A 26,815-nucleotide genomic window follows, 5' to 3' on the forward strand; every position below is an offset into this window, starting at 1 on the left:
ATAAAATTTATCACGGAGATAAGGCCAATTTCAGTACCTAATCAAAAACTATAAAGTGATAGGCCTTCAAGGCTCACGTTTTTCTTAATCGGCGTCGCAGCAGACCGTCTTCAGTCTTCTCTCTTCACACACCCGGATTAAATATATAATTTGTGTTTTACTATGTTATGGCCATTAGTAGGGTTATTGACAGTTGTATTAATACTGTTTTACTTGTACGGGACGCGAACTTTCAGCTACTGGGCCAAGCATCGAGTTAAGCACGATGCTCCCATACCGTTTTTTGGCACCGCGAAACGACAGATCCTCAAGCAGATATCCTTTGCCGACATTTACGACGAGATGTTCCAGAAGTATCCCAGCGAAAGATTCGTCGGATACTACCTCATGACTACTCCGGTGCTGATTCTTAGGGATCCTGAATTGGTTAAACATGTTTTGGTGTCCGATTTCAAGTACTTCTTCTCCAGAAACGTGTTCCCACTTGACAAACATCCTGAACCACTTTTGAAAAATCTGGTTACCTGTGAAGGCGATCTCTGGAAGTTGTTGAGGCAGAGGTTGACTCCCGCGTTCACGACTGTGAAGTTGAAAGCGATGTTTCCCCTGATCGTGACGAGGGCCGAGAAGCTGCAGCGCGTGGCGGCCGAGGCGGCGGCGAGCGGCGCCGAGGTCGACGTGCGGAACCTCATGGCACGCTACACCACCGACTTCATAGGCGCCTGCGGTTTCGGCATTGACACTGACACACTCAGTGATAAAAACAACATGTTCAGAAAGTTGGGTGAACAAATATTTAGGCGACAAACGAGAGATATGATAGTATCGATCCTTAAATTTTCCATGCCGAGTTTGATGACAAGTTTTCAGTTCTTTCCTCCAGAGGTGTGAAGAGAGAAACTTATGATGAATTTGGTAAGAACCATAATGAAGGAACGAGATTACAAAAACTCGGACAGAAATGATTACATCGATTCGCTTTTGGATTTAAAAGAGAAAGGAAAAATGATTGGCGAATCTCTGGTGCATAAGAAAGCTGATGGCACTCCTTGTGTGGCTGAGATTGAAATGGACGACGATATTATGGTGGCCCAAGTAGTTGTGTTCTTCGCCGCCGGGTTCGAGACGTCCTCCTCGGCGACCAGCTACACGCTGCACGAGCTGGCGCACCATCCCGAGCACCAGAGGAGGTGTCAGGAGGAAATCGACGCGGTGCTAGCGCGTCATGATAATAAATTATCTTATGACGCCGTCAAGTTTTTGGAAATGTGTTTCAGGTGAGTGTATCCCAATTTTTGACTGTTGCGAAGACAAAAATGAAATATCACGTGTTGGAACATGTATACAATGCAGGTATATATGTTATTTCGTTACTTAAAATATGTACCTACTAACAGAAGGTGGACCTTATTTCTTTGCATCAAAGTTTAAGAGTCGTCAGTTTATAATAGTGATACAGTTTGCAGCGATGCATTGGTTGTCTTAAGGCTTCGTCACACAGGCGCGTTATCCAGGCGGGGCTTGAGCGGGGCGCGCCGCGTTTGCATATAAAACGCTCACGCCCCGCCCGGAAAAAGCGCCTGTGTGACGGAAGTTGACGGAACCTTTAGACCAAAAATATTGCCATATTATGCTATGGCTTTTCAAATCGCAAGATAGTTATGCAATCCATTTACGATTAATCGATGCATTATTATCTAATACTAGACGGGCCCGCGGCTCCGCTCGCGTAAATGAAATAAAGAGTTTGTGTTATGTTTAGTTAAATACCGACATTATTATGTATTCAACCCTGCCAGGGTTCATAACTGTGATAGGGACTTCTTATTTGGATAACTTAATTCGCAAATTTCTCAATAAATGATGTGATTTGATAAAAGGAAAGATTGTATTTTTTCATCTATTACGTAGGTATTTATTTAAAACTTGTTTCAATAATATTATTTATTTTTATAAGCCCAGTCCAGTCAGCAAAAACGTCCATAAGATTAATTTCCGCCTTAAGACGAATGTTGACGACCACCGCCCATAAATCGCCTTTTCATACAAACGTAGGTAGTCCCCATTTTCCTCAGGATATTTTTAACATTACTTACTACGGTGACGCAGCGACCCAAAAAGAGTCCTTGCCTCCGACACCAGATCACGCCATGATCTTCGCCATAGCCGAGGTTGAGCAGGTCTTGAGCAACTACGTCGTTTCAGCGGTACCTAGGACGTCCAATCGGGCGTCTCCCATTTTGTTGTCCCAAGTACGCTCTCTTCACGGCACGATCCTCTCCCATTCTCTCTAAGTGCCCGAGCCACTGAAGCTTATAGCCGCTTTGGTTTCTCTAATACCCAAATATATCAGAACACATCCTTATTTCTATGGCAACAAAGTTATATTACGATATATTTGGCTACTTTAGCCGTCACTGTCTATTTGATACTGACTGTACATTTGCTTCATGAATGTGTAGTCGCCATTAGATATATATCGGAGCCACCAAGGTCGCTCAAAAATATCTGAACATGCACTATAACTACATTATAATTTACATTGTTCAGATATTTGTGAATACCTCAGCCGCTCCGATATATCTGACGGTGACTGTTCAGCAAGAAGAAAAATCCTACCTGGTCGAGTCTTATCGTATTACGCGAGAAAACAGTTCCCGAATTGATTATATCTCTAACGTCATCCCTTGGACTGATGGTGAAGCCCATATTAACTTGCTATCAACTTTGTATTTATGGCCCTTCTCGGCAGCCTGTTCCCCGGACGAATGGCAATGGTTGCCGAATCCGTAAAAGTCAATCTGAATAATATAACTCGAAAAGAAATTTAAAACAACAAAATGCAAATTAGTAATATGTTAATACTAATATGAAAAGTCATAAATATGACATAAGTCACTCGTATGGGCATAGGCTAAGGTTGACATTGTCAGCACTTTTTATTTTACTTCGAGTAAAAAAACGGCGAAATAACTGCATACCAACATAACAAACATAATTTAGGTTACTTGAACTACCGAAATCGATGGCGAGAGTGTGTTCGTACTGTTCGTGCCCGAACAAAACCCACCAACCACGATCATCAGTCATGATGGATGCGACCAAGAAGAAGAACTACCGAAACGAAACCAACCGAGAGTTGCAGAAAATGGCATTTCATCGTAAATTGAAGATTGTTATGAAAATTTCTTTTGCTTATTGTAAATTAAATACGCATCGAAAGCGATAGTTTTTATGCTCTAGTTCTATTCTCATATTTAGATAATAGATTGGAACAGTTTTTTTTTATCATACGTGCGTCGTATTCGAGAAACGTGTCAAAAACTTTTTTAGAAATTTGTAAGGCGCCATCTCGCTTCTTCCCTCGTTTTTTATCCCGTTCTGGTTTTTCAATTTTATATATATGATGATGATAATATAGGTAGGTATAATGTTTATCTAAACAAATTTTAATCAAGCAGATACGTCTGCGAGCGATACTACAATTTTTTATATATAAAAAGGAAAAAAAAATCACCTCTTCCGGCAAGACTCGAACTTGCGACCTTTTGGAACACTGGTCTACTCACTCTCCTTTTACCTTAACTTAACCTCCTGAGTCCCTGAGGCCTTTATAAAGGATTAAATCCAAATGGAATTTTGAATTAAAATGGAATATAACACTGAGAGAAAAATCATCACCAAGAATTAAAAAACAGTTCTGTACTGGGGGATAAAATGAAGTTTAGTAATAATTATGGAAGTTTCACTATTTCTGTAAAGTTTATTTATTTCTACAAACAGCTCAGTAATCCTAAATCTAATTTCAACAAACAGATCATAGAAATTGCAGGAACTAATAGAAATTGCAAAAGTCAATTTTTTCCTATTAGTTGACTCTCCTTGTCCCCGGATTAAGTTTTTTTTGTAATTCTAAGTGTGTTTTTGTTATACTTTTCTCTCAGTGAAGAAGGTTCCAAATTCAAAACTGCAATAATGACAAGGGGGACTCTGGAGGATAAATAACTTCATCCTTAATTTCTTCCTTTAATATGAGAATGTTTATCTAAGTCAATTTACAGACATGATTACTATTTTCAGTGAAGCCATGAGGATATTCCCGTCCATCGGCTTTTTGCAGCGCAAGTGCCTGAGAGCCTACACTATCCCTGGCACGGACGTGACCATCGACCCCGGGGTCAACATCATCGTCCCGGTCAAGTCGCTGCACCTGGACCCGCAGTACTTCCAGGACCCGGAAGAGTTCCGTCCGGAACGGTTCCACCCGGACAATGTTTCCGCCATCGACAAGTATACCATATCTGCCCTTCGGGACCGGACCGAGAGCTTGTATTGGTGAGGTTTTCTCTATATTACTTAAATCAATTTTTTTTACTAAGTAAAATATGATATGATAACTATTTTTCTAATTTTAACCGACATCAAAAACTTGGAGGATGGAATGGGAATGTTTTTTGACTCTGTAAATGCTGTGTCTTTATTTTAGGAGTCAAAAGGGTAAAATATACTGTATTTCAACCTGAAGATTAAGTCGGCTGCCCTAAGCAGAAAACAAGTAACCCAGTTTTGACAAATTTTTGAGGAGAGCAAAAAAACGTAATTTGTCAGTTTTGTTAGGTATTTGGTCTAAAATGTAACATCTGTTTATATCATTATGTTAAAGGCGATAAAATTAAGCTTATACAGACTTTATTTTTTGTTATTCTTGTATATTAAACTTTGTACGGGCATAAAATGTTTTCTGTGTAGTTTACTGCCCCAAAATCTCAGAACCATTCTACACAAATTCAAGTATCTCGTGTTTAGCTTGGAAATAGCAAGCACTTTAGCTTCTTAAATATTAAACATATTTGGCTCTCCGCTCAATAACTTTTCCAATTTTCATGCAATTCTGAAGGAAATGATACCAAATGAAAGCTAATAACATAGGCTACCGAAAACTGATTTTTATTTCTTTCAGGTTTATCGACTTCAAAATCCCTGTTAGATAATAAAACGCTTGAAAAAAAAATATTTTTTTTTATATATTTTAAAGTTCTTTTCTATTGGAAAATAGACTTATTTTTAATTAGTGATTGATGATGCCATCCTCGTACCTTCTGACACATGGTTATTGGTACTTATTTCATCGATTTTATTTATTTTCAAAGATTATTTTGTGATACGATGACCCATTCCTTCAACAAACCCTCTGTCTTCGTGGATGGGTGGTACCTACAGGATCCTGCTTCCGAACTTTTCTTTTTTAGGGTTCCATACCTCATAAGGAAAAAACGGAACCCTTATAGGATCACTTTGTTGTCCGTCCGTCCTCCGTCCATTTGTTTGTCAAGATCCTTTATCTCGGAAATGCGTGGAGGTATCGAGTTGAAATTAAAACCATATACTCAGGTCTACATTCCCTTAAAGATGTAGAAAAAATCAAACATCTACATTAACGTAAAAAAAAGATACGGTGGTTTATGCCAAAATACGTAAGTATATTTCGACATTCTCAAGGGATTCAAAATTTAAAGGGTACCTAAGTAGGTGGGTAGTAGGTGGCTAGGTCAACGAGAAGTCCCGTTGCCCTAGAACTATGAAATTTGGCAAGTAATATTGTATTACATTATAAGTACAGGAAATAATCTGAAAACTATAAATTTGTAACAAATAAATAAAATCAATAACTAAATTTGTAAGGAACGCTCGGTGGGCGAGTCCGACTTGCATTTTTTTATAGTCCTATTTGACAGACGTGTTTGATAGGAATGAGGCAGGTGCATGGAATGGTGAGAGCTGGTGAGTTCATAAAAATCTATATTTGGGGACAATCTTACACTGGTTGACCTAGCCCCAAATTAAGCAAAGTTTGTACTATGAGTACTAGGCGACGATATATACCTACATACGTGTATAGATAAATACATACTTAGGTACATAGTTACTTTATTTACTATTTAACTTTACTTGTAACAAAGTAAAAATCGAATTAAATCCTTCAAGTCAGTTTTACCTATTTCTTATAAAACCATATCGATCTGAAATTTTGCTGATATACACCTATTAATATGGTAGGTATATGTAATTGGTGGATCGCTTTAGTGGCTAGAGTTAAACCAAGAAAAGTCTGCAGAGATTTTGACAGCACAAGCTCAATCTCGAGAAGTCTATTAGTAGAGTTAGACCAAGAAAAGTCTGCATACGAGTAGATGTTGAGAGCACACCAGTGCAGGTGTTATTTTAAACGTCAAACTTCTATGAAATTATGACATATAAATAACACTGGCACTGATGTGCTTTCAACATCTCTGCAGACTTTTCTTGGTCGAACTCTACTAATAGACTTCTCGAGATTGACCTCAGATGATTCACTTTACCACATAATAAGTGTCTTTATAAAAATTCAAATTTTGGCATTAGCCTGGATTAAATATTTCCCTTTTGGTCAATTGAATACAGTCAGTTGTTGTTTGTTTCTAATTTTTTCCAAAACCTTTGGCACGGATACGGCATAATTATGATTTTCTCTTTCTTTGGCGTATTCTAGTGTTCTGTTTTCATTACTGTAGAGTCTACAGTGTAGACAATACAGATAATTTTAATTGTTTTAACAACACTTTTTCTTTAAACTTAAATTTCACAGACTTTTCACCTTTGACAGGAATATTGCTAAGAAAATTTGTTTTCTATGTATGTTTTTAAACAAGGTACCTTTTGTATAAGTATGTAACTAATTTCTAACCTAAATCGCAGATTGTGTTGGGAGATACTTGTTTTACCATTGTAATAAACTAAATCGCACTTACGAACATCTACGCTAAACTCAAGTATCTCGGTCATCTATATGAATTACAAGTATCTCTGTTTAGTTACTTGTCTTTAGCGTAGAAATGGGACATATACTTGAATTTAGCGTAGAATTCAGGGTCAAAAAAATATACTCGGATTTTAAAAACATGAATATTTTGAAAACTACACATTATTTTACAATTATTTTTTTGGTGAAAGATGCGCCTGAAATTGTAGATTCCGAAAATCCAAAAAAACCGTTTTTGAAAATTTTCGAGTGACTTGTTTTCTGCTTAGGGCAGCCGAAGTGTTTAACCTTTACGTGTGCGGAGTGTGCGGTATATGCCAGAAAAATGCAGCGAGCGTGTAGGACACGCACAAAAAACGTTAATCTAACAAAGTTCCTAAGTATTTTTTTTTTGGCAGGCGAACGCCTAGGCTACATGCAGTCACTGGCCGGTCTGGCAGCCCTGCTGAGCCACTTGTCAGTGACTCCAAGCATCAGCACACGCCGCAAGCCGATCATAGACACCAAAGTGTTAGGCGTCCAGAGCGTCAAGGGAGGCCTGCCCTTAATCCTTACCGCCAGGAGAAAGACCCAGTGAAGACGTGAAGACATTTGAGTCTGTCTTAACTAACTCTGCATTTACTTTAATGTGTCAAAGTGTGAGAGTGCCACAATAAACGACAAACTTTCCTGGAATTTTGACGTTTAATACAGATACTGCAGCAGTAACGCAGGTGTAGTCTGAATCGGAATAATACCTTTGAAAGTTTATATTAACAGTGACAACTCATTGTCTTTTTCGTGCTTTGCAAAACCTGGTAACTATTAGTTCGTTCTCCAATCTACCCTAAATAAACCCTGTCCCTCCTTCACTTGCTAAATATACTCTGCACACCCACTTTGTCAGTATAAAAAGGCGGCTTGATTTGATTTGCGGCACAACCTACATTTTCACGTACCATGCCCTGACTTTGAAGGTCCCTACAGACCTGGAATTGAAAAAAAAATCATTCTGATCAATAGATTAGGTATGTTAGATTTCGTCCAATTATAGGAGTTGCCAACTTTAAATTGTAAAAAAAAATCTTAAAGCACACTTAGTGAAATGAATTGTATTTGTTTGTATTGCTCAAACCTATTGTCTATTTTAGAGGTTAATATTGCTTGACCATAAATAATATTTACGGTTTATTTTATAAAAAATATATTTGGCAAAAGTTGTGTTATTTTAGTTTCCGTCCACCTATGAGCTAGTTTTTGACCACTGCATTATTGAATTGAAAATCGGTTATATATTTCGTTTTTAGGTCTTATGTTATATTATAAAAAAAAATTAGTTGGTTTTATAGCTTCTGCTCGCGACTTCGACCGCGTATAATGATTATTTTCGTGATAAACCTAACCTAGTCCGTCCTTGGGACCTAAAGCTATTTTCATACCAAATTCAACAATCCTTAATTTAAATCGGTCCAGAATCAATTGTACAAAACACCATTTTGTTCACACACCGTTGACAAAGGAGTAGACTGGTTTAATGCCTGGTTTAATAGACGATACAGATATACAGGGTGGCCCAAAACTTGACATCCAAAAAAAATTTTTAGATTCCTCACGTCGTGGGCTATCAGCCTATAAGGAATAATCGTGCCAAACGGCATCGCCTGAGACAAAAGTGCATACCTACTCAATGCGCTTACTAACCCTACTATAAAATACAACTCGTATAGATTATATTTAAAGACTCCGTTTTTGTTGGCAATCTATTAATTTTAATAGGTACCCATTTAAATATTTTAAACTACCCAAGTTTGATTAATTAGTTGACCGGTTATTTAACCTTTATTAAATAAGTAAAAAATATATATAGGTCAGCGGTCCGAATCCTATTTCGTATTTAGTATTTAATTATTTACAAAAAAGAAACATATTTATACACAACGTTGATAGGTAGGTACGTAAGTTATCTGACTGACGATAGCCCAAAATAAAAACTACCTATGCGATAAAATTTACTACCAACTGGTACAAAGAAGCTGCATTTTAAAACATATAAGAAGGCAATCTCATTTGACTTAAAACACTACCGTGATGAACGCGCATCAGCGCAGCGTGCATAAGTACTTTCCTTAAACCCCAGTTCATAAATATTATTATTTGTTTTCGTTAAACGTCCATTTTGTGTTTTACAATGTTGTGGTTGTTAGTGGGTTTATTAACATTAGTACTAGTGTTGTACTTTTACGGAACGCGGACTTTCGGGTACTGGGCGAAGCGCGGGGTGAAGCACGATGCTCCCGCACCGTTCTTTGGCACCGCGAAACGACAGTTCCTCCAGCAGATATCTTTAGCTGACATTTACGACGAGATGTACCAGAAGTATCCCAACGAAAGATTCGTCGGATACTACCTCATGACTACTCCGGTGCTGATTCTAAGGGATCCCGGATTGGTTAAACATGTTTTAGTGTCTGATTTCAACCACTTTTCCTCCAGAAACATGTTCCCTGTTGGCAAACATCCTGAACCGCTTTTGAAAAATCTGATAACCTATGAAGGCGATCTCTGGAAGTTGTTGAGGCAAAAGATGACGCCCGCGTTCACGGCCGGAAAGTTGATGGCAATGTTTCCCCTGATCGTGGCGAGTGCCGAGAAGCTACAGCGCGTGGCGACCGAGGCGGCGGCAAGCGACGCCGAGGTCGACATGCGGGACCTCATGGCGCGCTACACCACCGACTTCATCGGCGCCTGCGGTTTCGGAATTGACACTGATACACTCAGCGATAAGAACAACATGTTCACGTATTTGGGTAAACGCATATTTAAACAAGAAAGGAGAGATATGATTGTGGCGATCCTTAAATATGCCATGCCGAGTTTGATGACCAGTTTTCACTTCTTTGCACCAGAGATCGAGAAAGTTATGATGAAGTTGGTAAAAACCATAATGCAGGAACGGGATTATAAGAACTCGGGCAGGAATGATTTCATCGACTCCCTTTTGGATTTGAAAGAGAAAGGAAAATTGATACGCGAATCTCTGGTGCACAAAAATGCTGATGGCACTCCTTGTGTGGTTGAGATTGAGATGGACGACGAAATGATGGTGGCCCAGGTGTTCCTGTTCTTCGCCGCCGGGTTCGAGACGTCCTCCTCGGCGACCAGCTACACGCTGCACGAGCTGGCGCACCATCCCGAGCACCAGAGGAGGTGTCAGGAGGAAATTGACGCGGTACTCGCGCGTCATGATAACAAATTATCTTATGACGCCGTCAAGGAGATGAAATTTTTGGAAATGTGTTTCAGGTAGGAGATAATGTGGGTCCCAATATTTCGACTGTAATGAAGGCAAAATTGGTAGGTTTCTTGAAGGTGTGTATAATATAGGTAAAGTTATACCAAGAAAAGCCTGCAGCGATTTTGATAGCCCACGCAGTGCAAGTGTTATTTATACGTCATAATTACACAGTACCTATTTTCTTTACAATTAAGTTTAGGTAGGTACGAGTTGTCAGTACGAGTGTAAACGATAGTACAGTCTGCAGTGATGCATTGGTTATCTTAGGGAACAAATATTGCCATAGTGGTATGCCTTTTTATCCTTTCTTCAAATCTCAAGATAGCTATGCAATCCATTTAAGATTCGTGGATTTATTGTTGTCTTAAATACAATGTTTATTTTCCTAAGTCAATTAACAGATAATTATTTATATTTTCAGTGAAGGCATGAGGCTATTTCCTTCCCTCGGATTTTTGCAACGCAAATGCATGAAAGCTTACACTATCCCGGACACGGACGTGACCATCGACCCAGGGGTCAACATCATCGTCCCGGTCAAGTCGCTGCACCTGGACCCGCAGTACTTCCAGCACCCGGAGGAGTTCCGGCCGGAACGGTTCCACCCGGACAATGTTTCCGCCATCGACAAGTATACATATCTGCCCTTCGGGACCGGACCGAGAGCTTGTATTGGTGAGGTTTTTTCTATATTACTTAAATCAAAATTGTTTACTAAGAAAAATAATATGATAATTATGATAACTATTTTTCTAATTTTAACCGACATTAAAAACCCTTAGGTATTACCTAGCCCTTATATTATACCTACCTAAGAACAGCTGCAAAAAGTAATAATAATAATAATAATAAAAAACTTGACGCCGTCAACGTCAGACGCGTTTTTATTACATTTTTATTGAATTTTTTTGTGGAAAAGTTACCTACACATTAATGCGACACTTCGCAAAGGGATTCATGACCGCGAAAATGTAACTATGTACAAAGCTAGCCAACAAAGAATGATCGAATGACAGAAGGAAATGATCACACGGAGTAAAACGCGCTCACAAGCGTCTATCACAACTAACGCACGCCCACCACCCTCGCCCGTCTCGTCCGTCTCCTCACAAGCATCATCGGGCGATGAATTTGCCACTGCGCCCGATACCAGCGAGTCGAGCGACGAGTGCGGGCCGCCGCCGCCGCCGCCACAACCACCAGCGCGACGCGGGCGGCCACCGCTGCCGGCACGCTTGGGGCCTGCGGGACATCATGCTCCGCCCACGGTTCCCGCTGCCGGTGGTGTAGTGCGTCGCATGCGATGGTCTCAAACAATGAATGAGAACGTCATGCGCGCCTACTATGGGGCTACAGAGGGGGGAACCGACTTATGCGCGTACCGTGTCCGAATGCTTCCACTGTTTCAGGCCCTCGAACCAACCATCGACGTGACTGCGCAACGGCTATCGGATCAGGTGCGAGTCATCCAGCGGCTAAAGCGGTTGGATGACTCGACACTTGATCGGCTTCGCCTGGAGGCTCTCTCTACTCGCGCAGCTTCCACCTCGGTGCGAGACCCGCCCGCCACATCGCCGGATCCGGTGCCGGCACCCGACCAGGCACCGGAGGCGCCGCGGGTAGATCTCTGTGCCGACGAGGAGGAGTTCGCGCAGAGCGTGAGTAGTACAGCCAATGAGCAACTGAGGAGGACTTTGGATGAGGCGATTACGCAGTATCGCTCCACACCCAATACTAGGCCACGATTACCACGTTTGCCTATGAATAGACACAATCTAGCGCTAATGGGAGCCCTAAACGCTTTACTAGAGCCATATTTGCGGACTAGTAAAGATTTAGATGATACGCACGCGATCATGTATTGCGGAGCCATCGCGGCGTGCCGTGTTGCACGAGTCAAGTTTCCGGACTCTGAACGTGCACCTAGGACCGCCGGGGGTGCCCCCGCATGGCAAATACGGATCGAGCGACGTATCAGCTCTTTTAGGACTCTTATCGCAAAGCTGATCTGCTTCAGGGGGGGCAACAATCGCCCCCGAGTAATGCGCTTTGTAAACCAGGCATTCGCGGGGACGGATATCAGGCCCCGCGACTACATGGCCAACATTACGGAGCGCATCGACTTTCTAAAGCAGAAAGTCTATGCATGGGCAAACCGTATTCGCCGCTACAGAGAGCGTGTGGACCGATTCCAGCAGAACCGTCTTTTCCAGAGTGACCAAAGGAAGATGTACCGAAAGTGGGAGGAAACCAACCCTCGTGCGTCCGACTCGCAGCCACCGGAGGCTACTGTCATGAATGATTTCTGGCGTAGCATCTGGTCAGTGCCTGTCGGACACACCGAGGGGAGTTGGATGAGTGTTGTCGAGCGTGAGTGCGAGTCCATCGAACCTATGGGGGCAGTCACCATCAGCCCCGATGACGTAAGTTGTGCCATTCGCACGGCCCAGAACTGGAAAAGTCCTGGGCCGGATGGATTGCACAACTTCTGGCTAAAATGGTTCCGATGCTCACACTCCTGCTTGGCAGCACAATTTCAACAAGCCCTCGAGCTTGGTTCTCCCCCACCTTCCTTAACAACTGGTGTCACCTTCCTGCTCTATAAGTCCGGTAGTACCACGGAAGCGAAGAACTACAGACCCATCACATGCTTGCCTACACTTTACAAGCTCCTTACATCCATTTTGAGAGCAAAAATCAACGCGCACATTGTCGCAAACAATATTTTGGCCTCTGCTCAAAATGGATGTAGGGTTGGGTCCCGTGGTACTAAAGAGCTCCTCCTCATAGACATGACAATCTGCCAACAAATCCGGCGGAACAGGGGGGCCCTCTCAGCAGCCTGGATTGACTACAAGAAGGCCTATGATTCGGTGCCTCACTCATGGCTGGAGAGGGTCTTAGAGCTGTATAAAGTTGATACAGCTTTAAGAGCCTTTCTAAGCGCGTGTATGAGGCAATGGACCACAGTCCTTCGTCAACCAGGAGGCGGGGATGGGAGCCCTGGCCCGCAGGATTTTATAAGGATTGAGCGAGGAATATTTCAGGGTGATAGTCTGAGTCCTCTGTGGTTCTGCCTAGCTCTGAATCCTCTCAGTACCTTGCTGAAGGATTTAGAACTAGGTTGCCGGCTTCGGAGAGGGGGTGAAGTCATTTCTCACCTTCTGTACATGGATGATCTCAAATTATTTGCACCAAATAGCCAAGACTTGGTGGAGCTACTGAAAACTACCGAAGTCTTCAGTAATGCCATCAACATGGAGTTTGGTGTCGATAAATGTGCGGTTATGCATGTACAGCGGGGGAAAGTTGTAAATTCAACAAATTTACAACTTTCTGAGACAATGTCTTTCAGATGCATCTCTGAATCAGAAACCTATAAATACCTTGGCATGTCACAGTCGTTGGGTATTGAGGAAGAAGGTATTAGACGGTCGGTGAAGGAGCGCTTTTTCAGTCGGCTCACAAAAGTACTCAACAGTCTTTTGTCAGGAGGCAACAAAGTGCGCGCCTTCAACGCCTGGGTAATGCCTCTACTCACATACTCCTTTGGCATACTAAGGTGGACTCAGACCGAGCTGGATGCCCTGGATCGGAGGGTCCGACAGCTGCTCACCACTCACCGTATGTTGCACCCACGCTCGTCTGTTATGAGATTGTACATCCCACGGAAATGTGGAGGTCGCGGCTTTCTAAACGCCAAAAATCTCCACAACCGTGAGTTGTACAATCTCAGGAATTATTTCCTCAACAACGAGTGTGGGATGCATCGTGATGTGGTGGCAGCTGACAAGGGCCTCACGCCGCTCTCCTTGGCGAACGAGAACTGGCGCAAACCTGTAGTACTAAGCACCGAGGACCGCAAGGCGGTATGGAAGGATAAGCAGCTACACGGGCGGTTCTACAAGGCCCTCACGGGACCCGATGTGGACCTGCTCGCGTCGGTGAACTGGTTACGATTCGGGGACCTCTTCGGAGAAACCGAGGGTTTTGCCTGTGCAATTGCGGACGAAGTGATGATGACGAACAACTATCGGAAAAATAAATAAAGATTATTATAATAATAATAACGGGCGACAGTCTGAGTCCGCTATGGTTCTGCCTAGCTCTGAATCCCCTCAGCACCTTGCTGAAGGATTTGGGACTAGGTTGCCGGCTTCGGAGAGAGGGTGAAGTTATTTCTCACCTTCTGTACATGGATGACCTCAAATTATTTGCACCAAATACCCAAGGCTTGTTGGAGCTACTGAAAACCACCGAAGTCTTCAGTAGTGCCATCAACATGGAGTTTGGTGTCGATAAATGTGCGGTTATGCATGTACAGCAGGGGAAGGTTGTAAATTCAACAAATTTACAACTTTCTGAGACAATGTCTTTCAGGTCTATCTCTGAATCAGAGACCTATAAATACCTTGGTATGTCACAGTCGTTGGGTATTGAGGACGAGGGTATTAGACGGTCGGTGAAGGAGCGCTTTTTCAGTCGGCTCACAAAAGTCCTTAACAGTCTTTTGTCAGGAGGCAACAAAGTGCGCGCCTTCAACGCCTGGGTAATGCCTCTTCTCACATACTCCTTTGGCATACTAAGGTGGACTCAGACCGAGCTGGACGCCCTGGATCGGAGGGTCCGGTCACTGCTCACCACACATCGCATGCTACACCCACGCTCGTCAGTTATGAGATTGTACATCCCACGGAAGTGTGGAGGCCGAGGCTTCCTAAACGCCAAGGATCTCCACAACCGCGAGGTGTACAATCTCAGGAATTATTTCCTTAACAACGAGTGTGGGATGCATCGTGATGTGGTGGCAGTAGACAGGAACCTCACGCCGCTCTCCGTGGCAAACGAGAACTGGAGCAAACCTGTGGTACTAAGTACTGCGGATCGCAAGGCGGCATGGGAGAGTAAGGCGCTACACGGGCGGTTCTACAAGGCCCTCACGGGACCCGATGTGGACCTGCTCGCGTCGGTGAACTGGTTACGATTCGGGGACCTCTTCGGAGAAACCGAGGGTTTTGCCTGTGCAATTGCGGACGAAGTGATGATGACGAACAACTATCGGAAATATATCCTGAAGGACGGTACGGTCGACATTTGTCGGGCATGCCGCCGTCCCGGAGAGTCACTCAGGCATATTATTTCCGGTTGTTCTCATCTTGCTAACGGTGAGTACTTGCACAGACATAATCTCGTAGCCAGGATTATTCACCAGCAACTTGCTCTTCTATACGGCCTTGTGGACCGCGAAGTACCGTACTACAAGTACTTACCTGCGCCTGTTCTCGAGAATGGTCGTGCCACGCTCTATTGGGATCGATCTATCATCACCGACAGGACTATTGTCGCCAATAAGCCTGACATCGTGCTGATAGACCGATCGCAGCGCCGGGCCGTGCTCGCCGACGTCACCATCCCCCATGATGAGAATCTCGTGAAGGCCGAGAAGGACAAGTCCAGCAAGTACCTAGACTTAGCTCACGAGATTACCGCCATGTGGGATGTTGACTCGACGATCATTGTTCCGATAGTTGTGTCAGCGAACGGTCTCATAGCGAAGAGTCTCGACCATCACCTAGAGAGACTCTCGCTGGGTGGTTGGATCAAGGGTCAGATGCAGAAGGCGGTAATATTGGACACGGCGCGTATAGTACGTCGGTTCCTCACTCTGCGGCCCTGACCACCGGCAGCTTGGGCCAAGCCCCGCTGCCGGCGGCACCCTAGGTTAGGTTTTTTATAATGTGTTTATATGTATTTTTTATTGTTTTGTAAGTGTTTTTATATTTTACTTTTATATTCATATTATAACAAACCTAACGTAAGACGAAAAATAAATAAAGAGAATAATAATAATTAGATGATACGCACGCGATCATGTATTGCGGAGCCATCGCGGCGTGCCGTGTTGCACGAGTCAAGTTTCCGGACTCTGAACGTGCACCTAGGACCGCCGGAGGTGCCCCCGCATGGCAAATACGGATCGAGCGACGTATCAGCTCTTTTAGGACTCTTATCGCAAAGCTGATCTGCTTCAGGGGGGGCAACAATCGCCCCCGAGTAATGCGCTTTGTAAACCAGGCATTCGTGGGGACGGATATCAGGCCCCGCGACTACATGGCCAACGTTACGGAGCGCATCGACTTTCTAAAGCAGAAAGTCTATGCATGGGCAAACCGTATTCGCCGCTACAGAGAGCGTGTGGACCGATTCCAGCAGAATCGTCTTTTCCAGAGTGACCAAAGGAAGATGTACCGAAAGTGGGAGGAAACCAACCTTCGTGCATCCGACTCGCGGCCACCGGATGCTACTGTCATGAATGACTTCTGGCGTAGCATCTGGTCGGTGCCTGTCGGACACACCGAGGGGAGTTGGATGAGTGTTGTCGAGCGTGAGTGCGAGTCCATTGAACCTATGGGGGCAGTCACCATCAGCCCCGATGACGTAAGTTGTGCCATCCGCACGGCCCAGAACTGGAAAAGTCCTGGGCCGGATGGATTGCACAACTTCTGGCTAAAATGGTTCCGATGCTCGCACTCCTACTTAGCAGCACAATTTCAACAAGCCCTCGAACTTGGTTCTCTCCCACCTTCCTTAACAACTGGTGTCACCTTCCTGCTCTATAAGTCCGGTAGTACCACGGAAGCGAAGAACTACAGACCCATCACATGCTTGCCTACACTCTACAAGCTCCTTACATCCATTTTGAGAGCAAAAATCAACGCGCACATTGTCGCAAACAATATTTTGGCCTCTGCTCAAAATGGATGTAGGGTTGGGTCCCGTGGTACTAAAGAGCTCCTCCTCATAGACATGACCATTTGCCAACAAATCCGGCGGACCAAGGGGGCCCTCTCAGCCGCTTGGATTGACTACAAGAAGGCCTATGATTCGGTGCCTCATTCATGGCTGGGGAGGGTCTTAGAGCTGTACAAAGTTGATGCAGCTTTGAGAGCCTTCCTAAGCGCGTGTATGGGGCAGTGGACCACAGTCCTTCGTCAACCAGGAGGCGGGGATGACCGACCTGGCCCACAGGATTTTATAAGGATTGAGCGAGGAATATTTCAGGGCGACAGTCTGAGTCCGCTATGGTTCTGCCTAGCTCTGAATCCCCTCAGCACCTTGCTGAAGGATTTGGGACTAGGTTGCCGGCTTCGGAGAGAGGGTGAAGTTATTTCTCACCTTCTGTACATGGATGACCTCAAATTATTTGCACCAAATACCCAAGGCTTGTTGGAGCTACTGAAAACCACCGAAGTCTTCAGTAGTGCCATCAACATGGATTTTGGTGTCGATAAATGTGCGGTTATGCATGTACAGCGGGGGAAGGTTGTAAATTCAACAAATTTACAACTTTCTGAGACAATGTCTTTCAGGTCTATCTCTGAATCAGAGACCTATAAATACCTTGGTATGTCACAGTCGTTGGGTATTGAGGACGAGGGTATTAGACGGTCGGTGAAGGAGCGCTTTTTCAGTCGGCTCACAAAAGTCCTTAACAGTCCTTTGTCAGGAGGCAACAAAGTGCGCGCCTTCAACGCCTGGGTAATGCCTCTTCTCACATACTCCTTTGGCATACTAAGGTGGACTCAGACCGAGCTGGACGCCCTGGATCGGAGGGTCCGGTCACTGCTCACCACACATCGCATGCTACACCCACGCTCGTCAGTTATGAGATTGTACATCCCACGGAAGTGTGGAGGCCGAGGCTTCCTAAACGCCAAGGATCTCCACAACCGCGAGGTGTACAATCTCAGGAATTATTTCCTTAACAACGAGTGTGGGATGCATCGTGATGTGGTGGCAGTAGACAGGAACCTCACGCCGCTCTCCTTGGCAAACGAGAACTGGCGCAAACCTGTGGTACTAAGTACTGCGGATCGCAAGGCGGCATGGGAGAGTAAGGCGCTACACGGGCGGTTCTACAAGGCCCTCACGGGACCCGATGTGGACCTGCTCGCGTCGGTGAACTGGTTACGATTCGGGGACCTCTTCGGAGAAACCGAGGGTTTTGCCTGTGCAATTGCGGACGAAGTGATGATGACGAACAACTATCGGAAATATATCCTGAAGGACGGTACGGTCGACATTTGTCGGGCATGCCGCCGTCCCGGAGAGTCACTCAGGCATATCATTTCCGGTTGTTCTCATCTTGCTAACGGTGAGTACTTGCACAGACATAATCTCGTAGCCAGAATTATTCACCAGCAACTTGCTCTTCTATACGGCCTTGTGGACCGCGAAGTACCGTACTACAAGTACTTACCTGCGCCTTAGGGTGGAGTGAAAGTGGCCAAAAATTTTTATTTCTTTTTTTCAAATTTCCTGTATTATTAATTGATGATACATAGTATTAGAAGTAATTATGCAAAATTTTAGTTTTCTAAATATATATCTTAAGGTGGCGCATTAGGTTTAAAGTTTTGAAATAATGCAATTTTTGACATTCACATATATGATTTATTGAAAACGATATATGGACCTATTTAACAATTTTAATCATAAACATTACTGAAATCTCAATAAACTAGCAAAATAAACTCAAAAAATTACATTTTATTGTTGAAAATCAGTAGTTTCAGGGCGCTCATAAACACGAAAATATTGAGATTTGGTGTCGAAAACGGGTATGTCTTGCCGGGCTTTTATCCTTATACGAATGAATCCATCTCTAGCTTCTGGTCCACAAACTGCTAACGAAGCCTCCGTTACCAGCTTGACACACCTTTCGACAGCCTGAGTGTGGCAAGGTTACTTTTTGAAATCCATCAAAGCTCCTGAAGTAATCAGGTTTGAAATTTCTGTGTCGCTATATTTCATTGTCATAGGAGGTTCTGTAATCTTTCCTTTCGTCCAATCTATTAAATCATAATAAGTAGATGCGTCAACCCTTAGTTCTGGGAGTCGAAATTCGCGAACCTTCTTTCATTTGGTCTCTTTTCGTGCTTTTAACACTCTTCGAAGAGCCAGCTCCCTTATGTGAGACGCATCATCTTGCAACATAGCCAGCAACAAATTCTCTGGGTGTGTGAAGAATGAATTTCTTTGAATAGTTTTCAGTGCAATACTTTTCAGGTTATCTGGTAAATACTGACATCTTTTAACCATGTCAAAAACATGAATTGGACCATATTTACATGATGATTTTGTCTTTATGTCGAACCAGGTTGGTGCATAAACTTTCATAATGAAAGTCGCGAGATCCCTCCAATTCTTTGTTGGGTTAGCTGTTCCAATGTATAAACGGAGAATCCTGTTTGCGCAAGTCAACCATCGGGAATGTGCCAGTTTTCCTGGGTCTTTGCTAGCTAAGTTGGGCGACACCGAACCAGAAGAAATTGCGGTGCAAATCTCAAACAGATATTTTTGATCAGTACTTAGCAAATTAGGATTCAAAGCTGGCAATTCTGTGGAAATGGCTTCGAATTCCTCCACTTTAAAATCGAGGCACTTAGGTAGCTGTTTTCCTATTTTGCCAGAAAAACTATTAGGGCCTGTTGTTGTGCCATCTAAACTGGAGAATAAATGACGAAGTGGTAATTCATTTGCATGTAACAAGCACACAAACTATTGCAATGGGCGTTTCAGGTGTTTTTCTAGTAAAATATAGGCAAACAGGATTCTCCGTTTATACATTGGAACAGCTAAACCAACATAGAATTTGAGGGATCTCGCGACTTTCATTATGAAAGTTTATGCACCAACCTGGTTCGACATAAAGACAAAATCATCATGTAAATATGGTCCAATTCATGTTTTTGACATGGTTAAAAGATGTCAGTATTTACCAGATAACCTGAAAAGTATTGCACTGAAAACTATTCAAAGAAATTCATTCTTCACACACCCAGAGAATTTGTTGCTGGCTATGTTGCAAGATGATGCGTCTCACATAAGGGAGCTGGCTCTTCGAAGAGTGTTAAAAGCACGAAAAGAGACCAAAGGAAAGAAGGTTCGCGAATTTCGACTCCCAGAACTAAGGGTTGACGCATCTACTTATTATGATTTAATAGATTGGACGAAAGGAAAGATTACAGAACCTCCTATGACAATGAAATATAGCGACACAGAAATTTCAAACCTGATTACTTCAGGAGCTTTGATGGATTTCAAAAAGTATCCTTGCCACACTCAGGCTGTCGAAAGGTGTGTCAAGCTGGTAACGGCGGCTTCGTTAGCAGTTTGTGGACCAGAAGCTAGAGATGGATTCATTCGTACAAGGATAAAAGCCCGGCAAGACATACCCGTTTTCGACACCAAATCTCAATATTTTCGTGTTTATGAGCGCCCTGAAACTACTGATTTTCAACAATAAAATGTAATTTTTTGAGTTTATTTTGCTAGTTTATTATGATTTCAGTAAAGTTTATGATTAAAATTGTTAAATAGGTCCATATATCGTTTTCAATAAATCATATACGTGAATGTCAAAAATTGCATTATTTCAAAACTTTAAACCTAATGCGCCACCTTAAGATATATATTTAGAAAACTAAAATTTTGCATAATTACTTCTAATACTATGTATCATCAATTAATGATACAGGAAATTTGAAAAAAAGAAATAAAAATTTTTGGCCACTTTCACTCCACCCTACTGCGCCTGTTCTCGAGAATGGTCGTGCCACGCTCTATTGGGATCGATCTATCATCACTGACAGGACTATTGTCGCCAATAAGCCTGACATCGTGCTGATAGACCGATCGCAGCGCCGGGCCGTGCTCGCCGACGTCACCATCCCCCATGATGAGAATCTCGTGAAGGCCGAGAAGGACAAGTCCAGCAAGTACCTAGACTTAGCTCACGAGATTACCGCCATGTGGGATGTTGACTCGACGATCATTGTTCCGATAGTTGTGTCAGCGAACGGTCTCATAGCGAAGAGTCTCGACCAACACCTAGAGAGACTCTCGCTGGGTGGTTGGATCAAGGGTCAGATGCAGAAGGCGGTAATATTGGACACGGCGCGTATAGTACGTCGGTTCCTCACTCTGCGGCCCTGACCACCGGCAGCTTGGGCCAAGCCCCGCTGCCGGCGGCACCCTAGGTTAGGTTTTTTATAATGTGTTTATATGTATTTTTTATTGTTTTGTAAGTGTTTTTATATTTTACTTTTATATTCATATTATAACAAACCTAACTTAAGACGAAAAATAAATAAAGAGAATAATAATAATAATAAAAAAAAAAAACCGCTCTGACAATGACAGACGTCTCGTAAATTTTATTTGCTATAATTATATTTTTATACGTTTTTATTGTTAAAACTATTGTGTATTTTGCCATCAAATGAGCCTTTGACCTGGCTAAATATGTGCAAATATAAAATATCAACTATAAAATACGTGTGACTCAAATTCCATACACACGCCACGGACATGACATTTGTTTGACAAAACGGTCAACGCAATATTACGGCAAAACAGTAAATAACGTACGCAAAGAATGATTACGAGGAGTCAAAGACGTGCAGCGGAGTCGACCAACAACGCACGACCACCACCCCCGCCCGCTCCGTCCAGTTCCGCGTCCACAACGTCGTCAGGCGACGAGTTCGCAACGGCGCCTGACACAGACGGGTCCAGTGACGAGAGCGGGCCGCCGCCGCCGCCGCCACGACCACCTGCGCGACGAGGACGGCCACCGCTGCCGGCACGCTTGGGGCCTGCGGGACATCCTGCCCCGCCCACGGCTCCCGCTACCGGTGGTATAGTGCGACGCATGCGATGGACTCGAGACATGAACGAGAATGTCATGCGCGCCTATTATGGGGCTACAGAGGGGGGAACACAGCTATCCGCCTACCGTTCGAGAATACTGCCTCTGTTTCAGACTCTTGAACCAACCATCACCGTGTCGGAGCAGCGATTATCGGATCAGGTGCGCGTCATTCAGCGGCTAAAGCGCTTGGATGACGCGACACTTGATCGGCTTCGCCAGGAGGCTCTCTCTGCTCGCGCGGACTCCACCTCGGTGCGAGATCTGCCCGCCACGTCGCCGGATCCGGTGCCCGCACCCGACCTGGCACCGGGGGCGCCACGGGTTGATTTCTGTACCGACGAGGGGGACTTCGCGAGTCAGAATGTGAGTACAACTGCTAATGAGCAACTGAGGAGGACTTTGGAAGAGGCGATTACGCAGTATCACGCCACAACCAACTCTAGGCCCCGATTACCACGTCTGCCTATGAATAGACGCAATCTAGCACTAATGGGAGCCCTAAACGCTTTACTAGAGCCACATTTACGGACTAGTAAAGATTTAGATGATACGCACTCGATCATGTACTGCGGAGCCATCGCGGCGTGCCGTGTTGCTCGCGTCAAGTTCCCGGACGCTGAACGTGCACCTAGGACCGTCGGAGGTGTCCCTGCATGGCAAGCGCGGATCGAGCGACGTATCAGCTCGTTTAGGACTCTCATCGCAAAGCTGATCTGCTTCAGGGGGGGCAACAATCGCCCCCGAGTAATGCGCTTTGTGAACCAGGCGTTCGCGGGGACGGATATCAGGCCCCGCGACTACATGGCCAATGTCACAGAGCGCATCGACTTTCTAAAGCAGAAAGTCTATGCATGGGCAAACCGTATTCGCCGCTACAGAGAGCGTGTGGATCGATTCCAGCAGAATCGCCTTTTTCAAAGTGACCAAAGGAAGGTGTACCGAAAGTGGGAGGAAACCAACCTTCGTACGCCCGACACGCAGCCGCCGGATGCTACTGCCATGACTGACTTCTGGCGTAGCATCTGGTCGGTGCCTGTCGGACACACCGAGGGGAGTTGGATGAGTGTTGTCGAGCGTGACTGCGAGTCCATCGAACCTATGGGGGCAGTCACCATCAGCCCCGATGACGTCAGTTGTGCCATCCGCACGGCCCAGAACTGGAAAAGTCCTGGGCCGGATGGATTGCACAACTTCTGGCTAAAGTGGTTCCGATGCTCGCACTCCTGCTTGGCAGCACAATTTCAACAAGCCCTCGAGCTTGGTTCTCTCCCACCTTCCTTAACAACTGGTGTCACCTTCCTGCTCTATAAGTCCGGTAGTACCACGGAAGCTAAGAACTACAGACCCATCACATGCTTGCCTACACTCTACAAGCTCCTTACATCCATTTTGAGAGCAAAAATTAACGCGCACATTGTCGCAAACAATATTCTGGCTTCCGCTCAAAATGGATGTAGGGTTGGGTCCCGTGGTACTAAAGAGCTCCTCCTTATAGACATGACCATCTGCCAACAAATCCGGCGGAACAAGGGTGCCCTCTCAGCCGCTTGGATTGACTACAAGAAGGCCTATGATTCGGTGCCCCATTCATGGTTGGGGAGGGTCTTAGAGTTGTATAAAGTTGATACAGCTTTGAGAGTCTTCCTAAGCGCGTGTATGGGGCAATGGACCACAGTCCTTCGTCAACCAGGAGGCGGGGATGACCGCCCTGGCCCGCAGGATTTTATAAGGATTGAGCGAGGAATCTTTCAGGGCGACAGTCTGAGTCCCCTGTGGTTCTGCCTAGCTTTGAATCCCCTCAGCACCCTGCTGAAGGATTTGGGACTAGGTTGCCGGCTTCGGAGAGAGGGTGAAGTCATCTCTCACCTTCTGTACATGGATGACCTCAAATTATTTGCACCAAATAGCCAAGACTTGTTGGAACTACTGAAAATCACCGAAGTCTTCAGTAGTGCCATCAACATGGAGTTTGGTGTCGATAAATGTGCGGTTATGTATGTACAGCGGGGGAGGGTTGTAAATTCAACAAATTTACAACTCTCTGAGACAATGTCTTTCAGATCTATCTCTGAATCAGAAACCTATAAATACCTTGGTATGTCACAGTCGTTGGGTATGGAGGACGAGGGTATTAGACGGTCGGTGAAGGAGCGCTTCTTCAGTCGGCTCACAAAAGTCCTTAACAGTCTTTTGTCAGGAGGCAATAAAGTGCGCGCCTTCAACGCCTGGGTAATGCCCCTACTCACATACTCCTTTGGCATACTAAGGTGGACTCAGACCGAGCTCGACGCCCTGGATCGGAGGGTCCGGTCACTGCTCACCGCACATCGCATGCTACACCCACGCTCGTCAGTTATGAGATTGTACATCCCACGGAAGTGTGGAGGCCGAGGCTTCCTAAACGCCAAGGATCTCCATAACCGCGAGGTGTACAATCTCAGGAATTATTTCCTTAACAACGAGTGTGGAATGCATCGTGATGTAGTGGCAGTAGACAGGAACCTCACGCCGCTCTCCTTGGCAAACGAGAACTGGCGCAAACCTGTGGTACTAAGTACTGCGGATCGCAAGGCGGCATGGGAGAGTAAGGTGCTACACGGGCGGTTCTACAAGGCCCTCACGGGACCCGATGTGGACCTGCTCGCGTCGGTGAACTGGTTACGATTCGGGGACCTCTTCGGAGAAACCGAGGGTTTTGCCTGTGCAATTGCGGACGAAGTGATGATGACGAACAACTATCGGAAATATATCCTGAAGGACGGTACGGTCGACATTTGTCGGGCATGCCGCCGTCCCGGAGAGTCACTCAGGCATATCATTTCCGGGTGTTCTCATCTTGCTAACGGCGAGTACTTGCACAGACATAATCTCGTAGCCAGGATTATTCACCAGCAACTTGCTCTTCTATATGGCCTTGTGGACCGCGAAGTACCGTACTACAAGTACTTACCTGCGCCTGTTCTCGAGAATGGTCGTGCCATGCTCTATTGGGATCGATCTATCATCACTGACAGGACTATTGTAGCCAATAAGCCTGACATAGTGATAATAGATCGATCGCAACGTCGGGCTGTGCTCGTTGACATCACCATCCCCCATGATGAGAATCTCGTGAAGGCCGAGAAGGACAAGTCCAGTAAGTACCTAGACTTGGCTCACGAGATAACCGCCATGTGGGATGTTGATTTGACGATCATTGTCCCGATAGTCGTTTCAGTGAACGGTCTAATAGCGAAGAGTCTCGACCAACATCTTGAGAGACTCTCGCTAGGTGGTTGGATCAAGGGTCAGATGCAGAAGGCGGTGATCTTGGACACGGCGCGGATAGTCCGCCGGTTCCTCTCTCTGCGGCCCTGACCACCGGTAGCTTGGGACTTGCCCCGCTGCTGGCGGCACCCTAGGTTAGGTTTTTTATAATGTGTTTATATTTATTTTTTATCGTTTTGTAAGTGTTTTTATATTTTACTTTTATACTCACATTGTAAAACCCTAACCTAAGACCCTAATTGAATAAAGAGAATAATAATAATAATATTTTTTATCGTTTTGTAAGTGTTTTTATATTTTACTTTTATATTCATATTATAAATAGCCTAACTTAAGATGAGAAATGAATAAAGAGAATAATAATAAAATGCTTTATTGCACACTACAAAAGAAATGGTACAAAAGTATGAACAGGTACAAATATGTAGGTAACAACAGGCGGACAAATAAAACAGGCGGATAAATGAATTTTTATTTGTATCAAAAACTTGGAGGATGAAATGGGAAAGATTTTTGACTCCGTAAATGTTGTGTTTTTATTTAGGGAATCAAAAGGGTAAATAAAATATACTTTTTTCACCCTGAAAATTATTTTAACCTTTATGTGTGCGGACTGTCCGAAATATGCCCGAATATACGTCTATATGCAAAATGCAGCAAGCGTGGAGTACACTCCCAAAAAACGCTAATCTAATAAAGTTCCTAAGTATTTTTATTTTATTTGGCAGGCGAACGTCTAGGCTACATGCAGTCGCTGGCCGGTCTGGCAGCCCTGCTGAGCCACTTCTCTGTGGCTCCCAGCATCAACACGCGCCGCAAGCCGATCATAGACACCAAGGTTGTGGGCGTTCAGAGAGTCAAAGGAGGCCTGCCCCTAGCCCTTATCGCCAGGAAAAAGACCCAGTGAAGGCACTAAAGTGAAAAGTCCGTCTATTCTTTTTTTATTCTGCATTGTTTTTGTTTTTGAGTGCCACATTATAAACGTCATACTTTTTTTTAATTTTGACGTTTGTCGTGTTATTACCACTGGACTGAATTAAAACGGGACCCTGGCCATGTAGGAGTTTACATTTCCAAACGCAACTTGGCAGTTTTTTTATACAAATGTTTTCTTATGCAAAACTGCTGCGTCCCTAGCCCTTGGTCAACAAATTACAACCAAAGGAAACTACTTAAATAAAATGAACGAATAACCAGGGACCGTCGCCATGTTAATATTTAACAAACCGATTACCCGAACCACTGAGCCACCTGAGAACTCACGAACGTCGCTCGCATTATCAGAGGGCCTACCGCGACTCACGTTCGAAGTGTTGCCTCTATGTTGCACTTGTAAGTGTGACAGGGAGGCAACACAGCGAACGTGGTTCGCGGTAGACCCTCAGTACAACAGTCGCCGTTGTCGAAACCCGCCAGGACAGTATGATAATGATGATGAATATTTAATAAAAGGCAGAAAAACCGGTGAACTTAATATTTTGTTTGTGCAAAACTGCGCGTTAGTGTGAAAGCTCGGAACGCACAAAACGTGATTTTCCAAGGACTCTTTTTATTCTGAAATGTGTTTGTTCTTTTTATGTTAGATAAGCCACTGTTTTGCCGCAGGTCAAATCTTATCGCTGTTGTTACCAGTCGGTGACATCATTTGTATTATTGAGTTACTTATTATCAGACAACGTAAATTTTATAGCATTTTCGGTGCAGCGGAGTGGTGTTAACGGAATTGGTATAAACAATTTCAACCTTAATGATTAATTAG

At 44.3% G+C, this 26,815-nt stretch overlaps 2 protein-coding genes and 1 pseudogene across 2 annotated transcripts in view; 2 read left to right on the plus strand and 1 right to left on the minus strand.

Annotated features, from left to right (window-relative positions):
• LOC134794929 (uncharacterized) overlaps positions 1-26,815 on the minus strand; it is an 85,719-nt gene that overhangs the window by 48,899 nt on the left and 10,005 nt on the right. The window lies entirely within an intron of this gene.
• On the plus strand, positions 163-7,747 carry LOC134794787 (cytochrome P450 6B2-like; annotated as a pseudogene).
• Positions 8,896-25,979, plus strand: LOC134795044 (cytochrome P450 6B2-like). Its single transcript, XM_063766890.1, has 3 exons — positions 8,896-10,081; positions 10,495-10,748; positions 25,785-25,979. Exons 1-3 carry the CDS (start codon positions 8,967-8,969, stop codon positions 25,961-25,963), a joined length of 1,548 nt encoding a protein of 515 aa, XP_063622960.1. The 5' UTR covers positions 8,896-8,966; the 3' UTR covers positions 25,964-25,979.

Source organism: Cydia splendana, chromosome 11, assembly GCF_910591565.1.
Source record: "Cydia splendana chromosome 11, ilCydSple1.2, whole genome shotgun sequence".
Lineage (NCBI taxonomy): Eukaryota > Metazoa > Arthropoda > Insecta > Lepidoptera > Tortricidae > Cydia > Cydia splendana.

Excerpts from the sequence above, each read along its gene's own strand:
- LOC134795044 (XM_063766890.1), top strand. The coding sequence starts at position 8,967 with ATGTTGTGGTTGTTAGTGGGTTTATTAACATTAGTACTAGTGTTGTAC. Across the intron at positions 10,082-10,494 it reads TTTTTGGAAATGTGTTTCAG|TGAAGGCATGAGGCTATTTC; the intron begins GTAGGAGATAAT and ends TTATATTTTCAG. Across the intron at positions 10,749-25,784 it reads CGGACCGAGAGCTTGTATTG|GCGAACGTCTAGGCTACATG; the intron begins GTGAGGTTTTTT and ends TTTATTTGGCAG.